Raw genomic sequence first — 16,743 nt, 5'->3', positions numbered from 1 at the left:
TACTACTTTGGCAATTACTGCCAATTAGCGTCGCTATACAGCATGAAGAAAAAGCTCAGCGAATTAGAGCTTTTTAAAGCCCCGAGGGGAGACCTCCAATACTAAAAGGGAGCACACATCTAAACTTTCATTCATCCTCCAGCTCTATGAACTTAAGAGTTTCCAGCAGCCAATCAGCTCTCAAGTAGGTGGCGTCAGCAAGTGGGCGGGGCAGTGGGGATGCTAATCTCTCCGCTTCTGTGGCTTGGCCACGTAGGACGCCTTGCAGGTCCTGGAAGGTATATAATAAACAATGATCTCTCAGTAAGAAAAAAGCTTCTAACCCACACTCAAGCCTAAAAACGACCATTATTATTTATTTTTAAATATGTATATTATTTATCAGGTTAGTGCAATTTCTTTCTTTCTACAGTGAATATCTTGTCTCCTTCTGACTTCTACAGACCTGTGGTCCTCGGCTTACGCATGCGCAGTAGGCGGGCGTGTTTCCGGGCGGTGCGGGAGGCTGGAGGCCAGAGGGCTGGCCCTACCGCCGGGGACATGGAGACTCTGTACCGAGTCCCATTCTTAGTGCTCGAATGCCCCAACCTGAAGCTGAAGAAACCGCCCTGGGTGCACATGCCGTCGGCTATGACGGTGTACGCCCTGGTAGTGGTATCTTACTTCCTCATTACCGGAGGTAACTCGGCCGTGATGGGTCGGGTGGGCGCGCAGGCTGCTCGCTCCGGAGGCGCGTGGCCCCCGAGCCGGGCCCCGTAGGCTCACGCCTTTCACTGGAAAGAGATGGTCTCCTCTCTGCCCGCTTTTTCCTTCGAGCGCTGAGTTGGATATAATTGTCAAGTCCAGCTAGTTGTTATTTCTTGCTGTGCATTGTTTGACCAGGGTCTTGGGAACATCATTTTTGAATCACTGTGTTTCCTTGGTTGGTCGAGAGAGTGTGGGACTTTTATTAAACTAATCGTGAGGACCCTGAAATCGTGGAAGAGATCTGATAACCTTTGAGTTTGTTAGTTCAGACCCCAGGGGCTTGGATTGCTTTATGTCAAATCACAGGAATGAGAAGGGAACTTACCGAAGCCACGGTTTTTTTGAGAAATACGTGAGATTGGAATTGAGGCTTGCAAAAAGATGGTGTATCTCAGAGGGCAGAAAATGGGACTCAGAAAATAGAAGGGAAGCAGTGCTTTTTAGATATCTGTCACCAAATCCCTTAAGTGGAAAATGCAGAGGGGTGTGGCTTTGCCTATTGGTGAGTTGGCAGTCCGTCTGCAGGCTCTAGAGCACCCTTTGGAGCGACAGTTCCAGGATGTATCCAGGACTGGGCTTCAGGAATTTAGGAAGTAGTGTACTACTTAATTCAGAAAATTAAAAAGATTTTTGGTTAGCAAAAGTGGTTCAACTTTTTTTAGGGTGTGTGTAGACATATTGCTATTGCTTAACTGCTTTCTGAGGCTACTTGGCATATTTGAAGAGGTAGAAGACAGTATTTAACTGTAGAGTTGGCATTCTACGGAGTGCACATTAACGGAAATGCTAAAGGCCACTTTAAACATTGTTGTTGTTGTTTAAGAAAAAAAAAAAAAAAGACATTACCTGGTGTGTGTGGCGTTAACATTCACTTTTGCTCAGCACAGTGAATCGTGAATATGACACCTAATGCCTTGGGCTTTAAGAACTTAGTGTTCATTCTTGCCAGCTTGTTTCTTGACTTTTGCTTCCTTTGGAGACAGTTTTTGTGAGAAGCCTCAGCTTTCTATTGGGCCACAGTTTTGGTGGTTTTAGAATGGGGTTTGGGGGGAATTTCGCTGCCCCAACCACTGGGTCAAAATGGAAGGGCGCATTTTGTACATTTACCGTTTGGCTTCTGGAATGGCTTCTTCTCAGCATGGCGAGAAGCATGGCAGTCGTGTGCAGGCAGACGTGGTGCTGGGAGAGCTGAAAATTCTAATGGACAGCTTTCTAAAAACTGAGTGTACCTGTACCTAAGCAATGTTGCTGGGAAGGACAGGCGACACTGACTTTCTGTTAACTCAGTGCTGGGATAACAGCAAAGAAAATATAATGACTCTGCCCTCCATAGAAGGTAGTGGAGACATGCTAACTACCGCACAATTGCTTTCTGCTACACAGTAGAGTTTAGAAGCATTGATTTAATTCCAGTATGTTTCCTGGAGAAATGATCTGTTAGTCTGAGTTTGAATGGTTAGAAGGGTCATACTAGAAAAGAAAAAAAAAAAAAGTGTGGACCAACGTGGACCAGGAGACTAGTGAGGTGTTTTGTTCACTTAGACCAGCACTTCTGGCATTTTTCCTCCTATGTGTCCCCATTTTTCCTGACAGATTTTTGCACAACCTTGGGTAAATAGGCATATGTAATAGGTATAAGGTCAAACTTTTACTAGTAAAAGTAACTAGTAAGCTTACTTTACAACAACAATTTGCTAGATACACAATTTATGCTAGTTTTTTCTTATCATGTATACATGTACATATGCATGCATGCCTGCCACTCAGAAGGGGACACTAGATTTCATCATAGATGGTTCAGAGCTACCATGTGGTTTCTGGGAGTTGAACTTAGGACCTCTGAAAGAGCAGTTAATACTCTTAACCTCTGAACCTTCTCTCCAGCCCCTGTTGTGGTATTTTTTAAAGCTGAAAGCAAATTCACATACTAATGAGACAATGTGCCTCTGTATTTTCCATAGAGAATGGAATCTTAGCTGCATATTTGATACTGCAGGATGTAGAGCAGCCTCAGTGTTCATCAGAGCCTTGTTACTCTGTTTCTTTGGTAAACTTGGCACCTCTTTGAGAGATAATGTTGTCTAGATGTCATTCTAAACATTGCTGTAAAGAGACACCATGACCAAGGCAACTCTTATAAAAGAAAACATTTAACTGGGGCTGGCTTATAGTTTCAAAGGTTCAATCCATTAGCATCATGGCAGGAAACATGGCAGTGCCCAGGCAGACATGGTGCTGGAGGGGCTGAATATTCTACAACTTGATCAGCAGGCAGCAGAAGGCAACTGTGTGTGTCTGTTTTACACTGGGCGTAGCTTGAACATTTAAGACCTCAAAGCCCACCTCCACCGTGACACACTTCCTTTGACAAGGCCACACTTCCTCCAGTAAGCATACCTCCTAATAACACCACTTCCTATGGCCAAACATTTTAACATACGAATCTATGGGGTTCATAACTATTGAAACCACCTCACCAAAAATCAGATTAGCTGGATCTTCTTTGATTATAATAATACAATCAAAGAAGCCTTCTTTTTTTTGTTTTGTTTTGTTTTTTGTTTTTTCGAGATAGGGTTTCTCTGTCTAGCCCTGGCTGTCCTGGAACTCAACTTTGTAGACCAGGCTGGCCTCGAACTCAGAAATCTGCCTGCCTGTGCCTCCAAAGTGCTGGTATTAAAGGCATGTGCCACCACCGCCCGACCTTCTTCTTTTTTATTTATTTATTTATTTATTTTATGTATGTTAGCATACACTATAGCTGTACAGATATTTGTGAGCCTTCATCTGGTTGTTGGACCTCTGCTCACTCCAGTTGGCCCCATTCACTCCAGCCCAAAGATTTATTTATTATTATAAATAAGTACACTGTAGCTGTCTTCAGACACACCAGGAGAGGGCATCAGATCTCATTACAGATGGTTGTGAGGCACCATGTGGTTGCTGGGATTTGAACTCAGGACCTTTGGAAGAGTAGTCAGTGCTCTTACCCACTAAGCCATCTCCCAGCCCAGAAGCCTTCTTTATGTATGGATAAGTCCCACTTAAATGTAATTAGAGGCAATTAAAACTGGAGATCTACTTTTCAAACTAAGATCTAGTATGTATTGTTGTCTTTCATTTAGGAATAATCTATGATGTTATCGTTGAACCTCCAAGTGTTGGCTCAATGACCGATGAACATGGGCATCAGAGACCAGTAGCTTTCTTGGCTTACAGGTAAAAGATAGCGTTTTGTACAACTTGGTGATGGGAAAGAAGGTTGTTGGCATGCCTTATTATTCAAAGCTGGAAAGCAGAGTGTGGTGGGTGGCACATGACTGTAACTCTAGCAGGAGGGTCTCTGGTTTTAGGTAGTCTGGGCCACATAGTGATGTTAAGGCATCTCAAATGCAATACTGTAAAAATGCTATGGGGCTTATTTGCATTTAGAATCATTTGTTTTAAAATGTAGCATTCTTATAAAACAAAGCAAGAACATAACAGAAGTAGAACCGTATTATTAGGCAGTAAGATATATCTTAGTGATTGGTGTATCACCAACCTAAAGGTTGATTTAAAATGAAGTTGACAGACTGTTCTGGGGTCAGCAAACTATAGCCATTCTTAGTAACATTTTATGGGAATTAGCAAATCAATTTAGATTACCATATAAATACCAGACACTATTGGTTGTGCCACTCGAGTGCCTAATTGATTAATTATAGCTGTTCTTAAGCTGGGGTGAGTTACATCTACAGGCCCAAGTGATCTACAGGCCCAAGGTATTTGGTTATTTAGGTCCTGGACAGCAACTCTGGGGTCTCATGTATAGGCAAGAACCCTTTATGATAACTATGTGGACACTTTGCAAAACAAGTTATGGGCCCCCAAATACTGTTACTGTTAAATAGGCAATTTTGAGACCTTACGAATTCCATTTCATCAAGGAAACACGTTTTAACGTGGTTTGACTAACCTGAGCAGTGCTGAGCCCATTGCTTTCCAGAGTCTACTTGATATGTAGCCGTCTAAAGTCAGGTCTATTTATATTATCATATACATAGCCTGTTCCTGGGGAGGTTTATTGTGCTTCCCTGGGGTAGCAGTTAAACTGACAAATAAGATCTTAGGGGAACTTTTTAAAGTAGCTTTTTACTTTTTAACATTTTAAAAATTACATTGTGTGTGTGTGTGTGTGTGTATGTGTGTGTATACACACCATATAATAGTGGAGGTCAGAGACAACCTGCAAGTTTGTTCTTGCCTTCCACCATGTAGAGTGTAGGGATTGAACTCAGGTCTTCAGGCGTGGCATCAAGTGTCCCTCCCTGGTGAGCTATCTTGATGGTGCCATAGTTTTTTTCCTGCACTGTTGAATTTGAACATGGTATCATGTTTTGTTTTATTTTTTTTTTAATATTATGTTTTCAATGAAATCAATTAGTTAATGAAAATGTCACATACCTTCTTTATTAATAGCAGTTGATAACTATCTCTTTCACAGAAATTGGCTTTCTCTAAGAATTGAGCATACTATATTCCTGAAAACTCAGATATGGGTTGTTGAGATGGCTCAGCAGGGGAGGGCACTCGATGCCAATTTGAAAGCCCGAGCTCATCCCCAGAACCTCCATATGCATGTGGTACATGTGTGTCCCCCCACTCCCAAAACACATACAGATAGGCATGAAACAATAAAAACTAATAAAATTTTAAAGAAAGGAAAATCAGATTCTTGCATACACAGCTTTACACTAAGGGTTTGCAGACTGCTGGAGATACTGTGGGGTCACGGGGTCTTTGTTACAAATGCATGCTTTAAAATACTTTACTTTGAAATGAAAAATTTATTAATTATTATGACTTCAAGAAACACAGCTAGTTCAAATTTCTTTGCAGCTGATAGAATATTTATTTATGAATAGGTAGGGTCTCACTACAGAGCTCTGGCTCTTTTGAAGCGCACTCTGTAGGCCTGAGTGCTGAGATTAAAGGCGAATGCCACCATGCTTGGCAAGATGTTCAACTTTTTATTTTCTTTAAAGATTTGTTTATTTGTTCTATGTATGTGAGTACAGTGCCGCTATCTTCAGACACAGAAGAGGACATCAGATCCCAATACATGTGATTGTGAGCCACTATGTGGATGCTGGGAATTGAACTCAGGACCTCTGGAAGAGGAGTCAGTGCTTTTAACCACATCTCTCCAGCTCCAAAATGTTCAGCGTTTAGAATAACTAAAATGTGTATTGTCTTTTTCTGGACAGCTTTGTTAGTTGATGCTTTAAAACTCTTTTTTAAAGTGAGCTACACGATGACCAGGTTTCATTATTTTATTTTTTGTAGAGCTTGGGCTAAACCTTGAGTGTGTTTGTGCTGGGTAAGTTCTCCCAGTGAACTGTATCCCCAGGCAAGACAGGCTTTTACCTGTTTTGTTCATTGTCATATACCTAGAACCTGCGCTTGCTGTGTCACATACTTCTCAGTGAATGTCTGCTGGATGAATGAGCAGGTGACTGTCTAAAAGCGTAATTAATAGTTGTAAGGGTGAGAATAAAATGTCAGCATAGATTGTCTTAACATAAAGTAGAAGCAAGGATTTCAACCCAAAGGGAAAAAAAAAGTTAATTTTTTAGTAACGTTCATTTGCTTTGCTGTGCTTCTGTTTTTCAGAGTAAACGGACAGTATATCATGGAAGGGCTTGCGTCCAGCTTTCTCTTTACAATGGGAGGTTTAGGTTTCATAATCCTGGACCGATCCAATGCACCAAACATACCGAAACTCAACAGGTTTCTTCTTCTGTTCATCGGCTTCGTCTGTGTTCTCCTGAGTTTCTTCATGGCCAGAGTGTTCATGAGAATGAAATTGCCGTAAGTAAAATACTTTGTATAATAAGCAATTTAACTTTTGTTATGAATTGGCAGAACAATTACTTGGGCAACATAAATTCATAGATTTAATTTAACACTCATTTAAATGTGAAAAATATCCAAGAACTAAGGAAATCTGTGACTTGCCTCAGGTTATGACTACAGTTACAACAAAGCTACGGCCAGTAGGTCTCCCGGCTTGCTCCCCATGCGAGTTTCTGAGAGTTTAGTTCTGCTGCCTCCGCCTCACTGATGGAGGGAACTTGTTTCTCTGTCATGGGCTTTCTGGTGTTACTTATCAGATTCCAGTAATAAAAATGAGAGCAAAGAGGAGCTTTCAAGCCATGGGCTGCTGCTGCGACTTCATCATTGCTATAAGTTGCTCATTCCTAACTGAAAGGCTAAATATTTTGGCAGCTAGTATGATGCCACAGAGGAAAATGCTACTGCGTGAAACCTTGTTTCATGTACAGAACTGCTGGGTGCATGGACAGGATCCATAAAACACAAATGATTCCTCTGGTTTGGTTTGTGATTGGAGTTTTTCAGTGCTGGGAAGCTCAGAGCCATTGTGCATATTAGGCACTGTCTAGAGTTACTGTGGCTTTGATAAACCATCTTGCCAAAAGCAACTTGAGGTTGAAAGGGGGTATTTAATTATATATCACAGTCCACTGAGGGGAACCAAGGTAGAAACTGAAACCATGCAGGAACCTGGAGGCAGGAGCTGATGCAGAGGCCACGGAGGGTGCTGCTTACTGTCCAGTCCCTCATGGCTCTCACTCAGACTGCTTTTCTACAGAACCCAGGACCACACCCACAAGGGGCTGAACCCGCCCACATCAATCACTAATTAAGACAATTCCCTAGTCTTGCCTCCGCGCCGACCTTGGGAGGCATTCTTTTCAGTTGAGGTTCCCTCCTTTCAGATGACTTACTCTAGTTTGTGTCAAGGGGATATAAAACAAGTCAGGACAGGCAGGTCCTGCCACTGTGCTATATGCCCGGCTCTTAAGAATGAATGTTTACATGGAGGTCCCATCCCTCCAGTATCTTCCTATCTACGCAGATATTAGAAGGTAAAGAAATGTCCGTTAGGAAGAGGGCTCTGTAGGTAAAGCGCTGCTGCCCAGCGTGAACAAATGTGCATATGTATACACAGGTGCCATACACACCAAACAAAGAAGGAAGAAATAACAAACAAATAACAAACACATCTGGCCCCAGGCATTTTGGATATGGATTTCAGCCTGCATGAAGAGAACTGAAACAGGAAAACTTAGACAGGAAAGAACTACTGTCACCTAAGATAGGAGGAAGGATTGCATTTTGTATTGTTTTGTTTTTGAGACAGAGTTTCTCTGTGTATCCCCTGTTTGTCCTGGAACTTTAGACTAAGCTGGCCTTGAACTCAAAGGGATCCTGTCGTCCTTTGCCTTCTGAGTGTTGGATCAAAGGTGTGGGCCTGGCCTGGATTGCATTGTTTTCCTATTTATTTATTTAACATCCCGATTTCCTCCCCACCCCAATCTTACTCTTTTAAGTCCCTCCCCCCATTACCCTTTCCCTTCTCAGAGTAGGCGAGACCCCCCCCCCCCCCCACCAGGGTACCACCCCAGCTTGGGACATCTAGTAGCCACAGACCTAAGTTTATCCTTTCCCACGAGGCCCATCTAGGTAGTTCAGTTAGGGGAAGGGGATCCAGTGTCAGGCAACTGAGTCAGAGACAGCCTCTGCTCCAGTTAGGGGGCCCACAGGAAGACCAAGGTACACATCTGCTACAGCTGTGTAGCGTGTCTAGGTCCAGCCTCTGTACGCTCTTGGTTGTCTAGATTGCATGTTTTAATGTAATATTTTTAAAGATTTTTTCCTTTTTATTGAAAATAGATTCTTTTCTCAAATAATATATCCTGATAACAGTTTTCCCACCCTCTGTTCCTCCCAATTCCTCCCACATCCCCCCCTAACTGGAGTCTCTCCCCTTCTGTCTTCATTAGAAAAGAACAGGCTTCTACGAGATAATTTTAAAATAAAATATAAGATAAACCCCATTACACTGAAGTCGCACAGACAAACCCACAGAAGGAAGAGAGCCCAAGAGAAGCACAAGAGTCAGACCCACTCAGGAGTCCCGGGAAAACAGTAAACTGGAAGCCAGAAAGATAATTGGAATCCAGAAAATTTTAAATGTTTTTAGAAGGAAGGAAGGTGATTTGTAGAAATACATGGTTCCAATTGAGGTTCAGAATAATTTGAAATTCAGAAACGTTTGCTAAAGAAACAAGTAGCTCTGGCTTAATTTGAAGGTGATAGAATTTTTATGTATTCTGATTTTACCTCTGTCAAGCCAACATACTAAGATTCACTTAGTAACCTAATCTATTTTTAAAGAACTCTATTAAGCATCTATGTTAGTTCCTATTCTGCTGCTGTGATAAAACACCACGACCGGCTGAGGGCTCCAGAGCCATCACTGTCCATGATGGTGGATCACGGTGGCAGGACAGGAAGCTGAGGACTCACGCAGACCGAGCAGCTGGGAGTGCTGTGGGTCCCGAACTCCCAAAGCCTCCCTCAGTGTCACTTCCTCCAGCAAGGCCACGTGTCCCAGGTAGTGTCCAAAGTGTTGAAATGCCCGAGACTCTGGGGTACGTTGTCCTCCAGACTCTCACAGCGCCGTGTACCATCCATGCTAATCTTTTAGTGTTTTACATGTCCCGTGGATTAGTCTGTCCACTGCTTGTGCTAGTGAGGCGCTGGTCCTGGTGTCATATCCCAGCTTAGTCCTGGCAGCATGGGCAGGTCTCACAACGGGTCTCTGTCAGCTAAGTGTTGTGTGGCTGTGTAGTCCTGTAGACTTCTGTGACTTTTGTCAGAGGGAACACGCGCAACCACCCTTGTATGAAAACTTGAACACTCCAGCTTTTTATTCCCTTCTTTACCCCTGTTAGAAATAGTCACTGTAGCCTGATAGAGTCTGCTAGTGTGGGAGAGACGGGCGGTTCCCGTAGCATTGGGACATTTTCATTTCTAAGCTATGTTGTATTTTACACACCTATAATCCTAGCACTTGAGAGGTGGAGGGAGCAGGAATTGAAGGCCAGCTTCAAGTTGAGACCACCTGGAATACCTGGGAGCCTGTTTTAAAAAACAGAAAACAAACAAAAATCTCAAAATCTCTTCCAAAGGGCTTAAGTTTTATTGTCATTTTAAACATTTACACTCAGAAAATATATCTATTTTTCATTTCTGAGCTATAAGCTCAGTGTGTGAACCCAGGTGGTTATAAGCTCATGACCTTGAGTGACCTCCTGCTTCAGTCTTCTGAGGGACCGAGAGTGCTGGCACCTGCTCCATGCTCAGGGAGTCCCTGCTGCAGCAGGGCGGTGTGAGCATGAAGTGTAAATTGGGTGATTTCTACTTGTATTTACACGTAATCCTCCTTCTTGGATTTTCTTTATGCTTCAGTGTTACTGACGCTTTTCTTGGTTGTCAGTGTGCGCCTATTTTAGGATATTTTCTCTCTTGGGACTTGGCTGGTTATTCTGTATTTTGAGAAAATAGCCTCTTTTAATAAGTTTTATTGTATTTGAGACAGTAATTGTACATATTTACAGAATACAGAGACATACACCTACAGATCACATGCTGAGTAGTATTAAGAGTTATCCAGGTGCACCCTGTATTTATTGGCTGTATCCTCTTCCTCCTCCTCACTCCCACCAATCAGATTGCCTTTCAGTTTAGTCCTGGACTACAGAGAGCTTGAGGGGTCTGTAGTCAGCCTTTGGGTATGTGAGGGTCCATTTCATTTGTTTCCATGATTAGAACTGTATTCCAAACACTGTGTCTGTAGAGAGTCTGGCACGTGGGTCATTTCAGTGAGTAGACTCTTGAGTCCAGTGCTCAGGATCTGCAAATGAGAGACACCAGTGACACAAGATGTTTGCATGGCTGCTGGTGACAATGTGTGGTAGAGGAAGTGGCTGGAGAATTCGCCTCCAGGTGCTCTCAGATTTTGGATTGGTTCTATGAGCTTCTTGCAGATTCCAGATCTACTCAGTAAAGTTAACAGTGTACTTCTCTAGAAACTGGCAGGTTAAGGGAGATAGTGTTTTATTGGCCACCAAGGATAATGTGTTCTGTGGTTGGGAACAATCTTAAAAGTTCTGTTTTGAGTTGGAGTTTGATCACAGTGTCAGAAAGAGACAAGTGACCACTGCTGCTTCTGAAAGTGAGGTGGGACTGTTTCTAGGACCCTGGAGAAGATGGGGAGACTGCTTAATGCCGCTGCTGTTCTTTTCTGGTCTAGTGTTGTGGATCAGTGAATGGCCCCATATAGTCTCGGACTCTTAGTTGTAAAATGAGAGTAGGGCTGGCAGGACGGCTCAGCAGGTAAAGGCTCCTCTGGTGTGTGATGAACTAGGCTCCATCCTGGAAACTCACTCCGTAGAAGGAGATAGCTCGCTCCTCTGAGTTTCCTCTCACCATGACATATATGCACACATGCACACACACACACTTTCTTAAAATGTAAAGTGAGAAGCCATTTACTTTATCTCACATGTGCTTCTGCCTTCTTTTGGGGAGTACTGGGGCTGGAGCCCAAAGCCTCTCTCATCTAGGCAGATGCTCTCCACTGAGCTACACCCAAGCCCAAGGATTACATGTGATCATGTCACACTCTTAGAAACTCCTGCCAGGGCTAAGCCAGCCCAGTTCCTGTCTTACTGTGTATAGAAGAGACTTAGTGATTGTCGGTAAACGGCTGCCTGAAGAGAAAGGCAGTACTCCATGGTTTTTGTGAACCAGGTTGTTTTTTTAAATTTACTTATGTGTGTGCATGTGTAGGGGGCATGTGCCATGGCACATGTATAGTCACAGGATAGTTTGTGGAGTTGACCCTCCCCTTCTACCATGTTGGTCCCTGGTCTCAGGAGATCATTTTGGGCAGCAAACAGTCTTACCTACTAGGCTGATTTTGCTGGCTCCAGTTGTTTCTTTGAATTCTTGGTTTGTTTTGATTGTATTTATCTGTAGAATTCTCATTAGCTTGAGTATAATAACTAAGGATTACAAAATTGGTCTATAAGAAAGGGCCAAATGATTCTAGGAGTGGCCATAATAAATACATTCTAAGGTATTTACTTTGATTCGCTACCAAAAGTAGTTTATATTTCTTAATGTTCCCCCCTTTAATTAAAAATGTATTATTTCATTTTGTGCGAAAGGACGTTTTGCCTTTGTCTGTATCTGTGCGACATGTGTGCCTGTGAAGGCCAGTGGCGGGCATTGGATTCCTGGAAAGTGGAATTCCACGGTGGTTGTGAGCCACCATGTAGGTTCTGGGGATTGAACCCAGGTCCTCGAAGAGCAGCCTGTGCTCTTAACTGCTGAGTCATCTCTAGTCCAGTCCCCTTCCCATCCCCACTGTTTCTTAAGGTTGATAGTCCACAAGAGTAGGTCACACACTGCTTTCAAGAAGGACTAGAACAGGGTTTAACTGTCACCAGATGGGGCTTTGAAGTGCATATTCACATCACACAGCAGATGACAGGGACCTGTCCCTAAAGAGCCCCCTAGTGTAAGCCGGTGTCAAGGTGCCTGCCTTGTTTGGCTGATGTGGCCGCTTGCTGACAGTGATCCAGAGCCTGTCTATGCTGGGAAATTGCTTTCTTGTTCTGTTTTTGTTTGAATGCATCAGACCTTATGATAGGGAATGTCTAAGTCTGTGTGTACATACTCAGGGCTCTTTTTTATGTTATTCAGTCTGAGCATGTGTGGGGAGGGCAGCTTGAAGTGAAAGTTCTCGGAGCAGATGTCTGGGTAGATAGTGCAGGAGCAGAGAGTGAAGTGTGGGCAGGTTGCATTGGCTGAGCATTGATTTAGAGTTATCAAGGGTCTAGAAGCTGGAAAGGAGGAAAACCAAGCCATTAAGTGTTGGTTGTGCCACTCGAAGTCTCGGGGAAATCTACTTCCTACTTTACAGGTGAAAAAGCTTGACACACTAGATGCTACCAGACAGTTAACAAGACTAACGTGCTATATAAAAACAGTCTGAGAGACTTTTCAGGCCTCATGGAGTAACTCCATTTTATAGTTGAGAAAACGGAGTGAGGTTTGACCAGCCTCACCCAGTGAATAGTAAGGGTGCATCAGAGGGGGCACTCTGGGGGCCTCAGTGAGTTCCCGTGTATTCAGTCATTTGGTAGTGTGGGTAGTAAGTAGTACAGCATTTTTCAGAGTTTTGTTCTGATCCTGATCATGCCTCCATGGTATTAGATCTCAGGTGCTTATGGCAGAAGGGAGGGTTGGGACCTGAGTACCTCATTCAGTTCCTTAAAGGGGCTTCGGAGCGTCAGTGAAAGCAGCTTGATCTTTGGTGTCATCTGTGGGCACTGCTGAAGCCTGCAACTGCTTTCTGGACACTTGCAATGGAGGCAGATACCTTTGCAGTTTGGGGACTCAGGGTCAGCTCCAGGCATGTATTCCTGGCTTTCCCATGCCTCCTCTAGTATGACGAGGGGCTTTGAAATCCAAGCTAGTTTCCATAAAAAGGTTTAATTTTTGTTATAATTTTGAGAGCCCAAAGATTGCTTCTGTTAAGCTTAGCTTTATAGTCTTCATTTTTCTGCCCTTCTGTGTCTAATTGTATGTTAGTTTGCATTGCTTTGTGATGTTTTGGGAGGAAGGAGACCAGGAAGCCTGGTTATGTGTTATCACGAACCAGGGGTGATGCTGAGGAAGAGCTGTGACGTCATCAGATTCATAGTCGCCAGGCACTCTTGAATGGCTGCTTCCTGGTCGCCTTTTCTGATATGAATTCTCTTTCTGCAGGGGCTACCTGATGGGCTAGTGTCTTTTGAGAGGAAATCAGTGGATCCCGGATTTGCTCCTGTTAATGAAGTTTTAAAGGCTGACCCACTCCCTCCTGCAATGTGGAAAAGAAAGAAGAGCAGTGTAAACGCTGCACTGAGCGACACCCTAGCAAGCACAGCAGAGCTAGGACCGGAAGTCACGGGATCAGAGACAAGTTCATTACAGTATTTCCCTTGATGACCTACCCCAGTGTACCAGCTATGTTAAACGGCATTTTTTCTTAGTTTTTTATTTCTTAAAGAAAATATACTCCTCCTAAAACTTTGGTATTGAATAAAGTGATTATTTTTTACAAACCCATCATCAGCTTTTGGACATGATATTTCTGATTTTCAGAAATTAACGCAAATTGAGAAGTATATTGTGAGAGCTGAGATATTTGGACGATTGGCCAGTTCCTGCAGTGGTGCTTTAAATGGTGTGTGTGCTACTCTGCAATTTCAGATGCATACGGGAGACTTGTTTCCTGAACAACATGATGTATGAAAGGAGCAGAAATAAATGATTTTTCTAATTAACATTTTAGAGTGTGGACTTTTTGTTGTTTTGTTTCTGAGACAGGCTCTCACAGGCCCTGTCTGGTCTGGAATTTGCTATATAGACCAGGCTGGCCTCAAACTCTTAAGAGATCCACCTGCCTCTGCTTTCTGAGTGCAGGGATCAAGTATGCCACCAGAACCAGCCTAACTGAATTAACTTGATCTGTACGTCGGTAAGTTCCATCTTGCGTTGTTCCTCGGGCACAACCAGCATCTTCAACTACATCGTTAGGTGTCAGGTCCACAAGTGCCCTCTTCTCCCTCTCAGATGGGCAGACTCAGCCTGGACTGCAGTCAGAGCAAAGCCAGCATTCCGCAGGAAGTCGGGAAGCCTGTCGCCATCGGCCAGGAGGAGCCACTTCCCTACACTGACAAACCTGTTGCTGCATAGCCAAGCCTGCGCCCGACTCCAGACTCCCTCAGCCCCACCCCTGACCTGGTGTCCTGCTCCCTACTCTACTCTCTTCTCTGTCTCCATTTTCTTTCTTTCTTTCCTTCCTTCCTTCCTTCCTTCCTTTTTTTTTTTTTTTTTTGGTTTTCTGAGACAGGGTTTCTCTGTGTAGCCCTGGCTGTCCTGGAACTCACTTTGTAGACCAGGCTGGCCTCGAACTCAGAAATCCGCCTGCCTCTGCCTCCCGAGTGCTGGGATTAAAGGCGTGCGCCACCACTGCCCGGCTTTCCATTTTCTTTCTTGTTTCACTATTTTCTCCCACTGAACGGCTGCTCTAGCCCTGGCCGTGTCCAGTCTGTTTTCTCTTTCTGCTCTGGATTCTGGATGCTTCTCTTATTCACAATCAAAGCTTTAACCATACCATGGAGTGGTCATGCACAGTAAATGCGATTTCCTTACTGTGCCCCCTCGTATAGCGCATTAGGGTGCTTCCTGAGGCAGTGGTTCCACAGTTCCATGATGCAATCACAACGTGTACGCTCATCGGACTGGTAGTTTCTCATTGGCTGACTGGTAGGTGGCAGTCCCTTTCTCATTGGCTGACTGGAGGTGGCAGTCCCTTTCTAATTGGCTGACTGGGAGGGGCAGTTCCTTTCTCATTGGCTGACTGGTAGGAGACAGTTCCTTTCTCATTGGCTATCAGTAACATGTCCTGGACACATCTCTAGACCAGTCTGGTTGTATAGTTTTTCTGGCCAGGTCTTTTAGTTCTCTAACAGGCCGTGGCCTTCACTTCTTTCATAGCTCAATTCATTCTGATCATAGAATTTGTAAGTTTACAAGATTTGTCCCTCGGTTGAGTCTCCCACACCCTTCCAGTTCCAAAGGTGATCATTAGCAGCTCATTATTAAAGATTCATTCATTTACTCAGAGGGTCTTGAACATAGGATTAAGACGATGAACAAAGGCTCTGACCTCCAGCGCCGGCATTCGGTCATCAATAGATCAAACTGTTTATAAGCTGTGAGGTACTCAAGTGCAGTAGCCAGGACCAGTGTGGACGAGGAGACGGGGTAGCCGTGCTTTAAGCTCTGGGAAGGAAAGATGACCCAAAGATATCAGAGTTCAAGGCCTGATTCAGTATGCATACAGTCTCAGTTTGTTTGACTATGAGAACATCTTTTAAAGCCTTTATGTTAGGCAGACAAAAGCAACTGCAATACAGCAAGGTCCCATTTTTCTTTATTGATGGAGTAGTAACAGTTCCTTCTATGTACCACTAGGTGGTGCTATGCTAACGGTATGTTTCTGTTTCAAAAACTTGGAAATTAATTTCCAAAGCGTTTTTGAGTAATCATTTCTTTACCCAGTACAGTGAAATATTAATTTAATTAATATTTAAATCAATATTTTGAAGCATATACTTATATAAAATGTCTTGTTGGTAAAATGTACTGTGTTTATGTGAAGAAGAAGAAAAAAAAACAATACTAGGCATAAAGTATTTTACGGCAGCGTGAGCCGGCATCACAGTGCACTAGAAAGCTGCTACGACTTATTTGCTAGGCAGGTGAATGTAGAATGAGTTTTCCTGCCGGAAAGGAGACAAACTCATCTTTGACTATTGGCTCTCTTGGGAGAGGATGCTGACAAGTATAAAGTGGTTTTGTGGAATGTGAGTCGTCTGAGAGGAGAAGGAAGAAAGTGGATTTAGGAAGGATAAGATGGCAGGTGAAGTCAAGATGTCATTGGCTGGCAGGGCAGTATGGCTAGACACTGACTGGGCTGCTGTTGTGACCTGGGTTGGAGACCATCTCAAGACTGGCACAATTTGCCTGTGGAGCTGAGGTAGACCTGATAAAGGATCTGAGGTTGCCATCTTGCTCCACCCTACAATGAAGTCCTTCCTTCAAGGGAGCGCTGTGGCCGCTCAGCCAGCCTCCCCCTTCTTCTGTGGTCCAGGACCCACCCCACCGAGTTGTGCCACACAGGGGGCAGCTCTTCCAACCCCAGCTACCTAATCAAGATAATCTCGCCTAGACACACCCAGGTGATGTGAGATCTTACCAAACTGACAATGGAGATGAACCATTCAGATTAATAAAGAAGATAGCCTGTTTGTAGGACTATAAACGAGAGCCAGGGGTGGCATGGGCTTGTTATTTCAGCGATCGGGATACGGAGGCAGAAGGACTGAAGCCAGTAAGTTCCAGGCCAGGCTGGGCTACACAGCAAGATCTTGTCTCAAAACAACTGAAACCTCTCCCCGTAAGATAATAAAAAACGAGAAAAAAACAAAAACAGTAAGAAACGAAAAGAAAGAGTGTGCTGGC

General features: G+C 43.7%; 1 protein-coding gene across 1 annotated transcript; it reads left to right on the top strand.

Moving 5' to 3' along the window:
• Positions 1 to 471: 471 nt before the first annotated feature.
• Ostc (oligosaccharyltransferase complex subunit (non-catalytic)) lies at positions 472 to 13,999 on the top strand. The gene is made up of 4 exons (NM_025509.3): positions 472 to 679; positions 3,873 to 3,966; positions 6,403 to 6,600; positions 13,438 to 13,999. The coding sequence occupies exons 1-4, from the start codon at positions 541 to 543 to the stop codon at positions 13,454 to 13,456; spliced, it is 450 nt and encodes a 149-aa protein (NP_079785.1). The 5' UTR covers positions 472 to 540; the 3' UTR covers positions 13,457 to 13,999.
• Positions 14,000 to 16,743: the final 2,744 nt, after the last annotated feature.

Source organism: Mus musculus, chromosome 3 (assembly GCF_000001635.26).
Source record: "Mus musculus strain C57BL/6J chromosome 3, GRCm38.p6 C57BL/6J".
Lineage (NCBI taxonomy): Eukaryota > Metazoa > Chordata > Mammalia > Rodentia > Muridae > Mus > Mus musculus.
This window is presented reverse-complemented; position numbering and strand designations above follow the sequence as displayed.

Bases quoted from the DNA above. Each gene is read 5' to 3' on its own strand.
- Ostc (NM_025509.3), top strand. From the start codon at position 541: ATGGAGACTCTGTACCGAGTCCCATTCTTAGTGCTCGAATGCCCCAAC. The intron at 680-3,872 runs GTAACTCGGCCG...TCTTTCATTTAG, and splicing joins TTACTTCCTCATTACCGGAG to GAATAATCTATGATGTTATC. The intron at 3,967-6,402 runs GTAAAAGATAGC...TCTGTTTTTCAG, and splicing joins GTAGCTTTCTTGGCTTACAG to AGTAAACGGACAGTATATCA.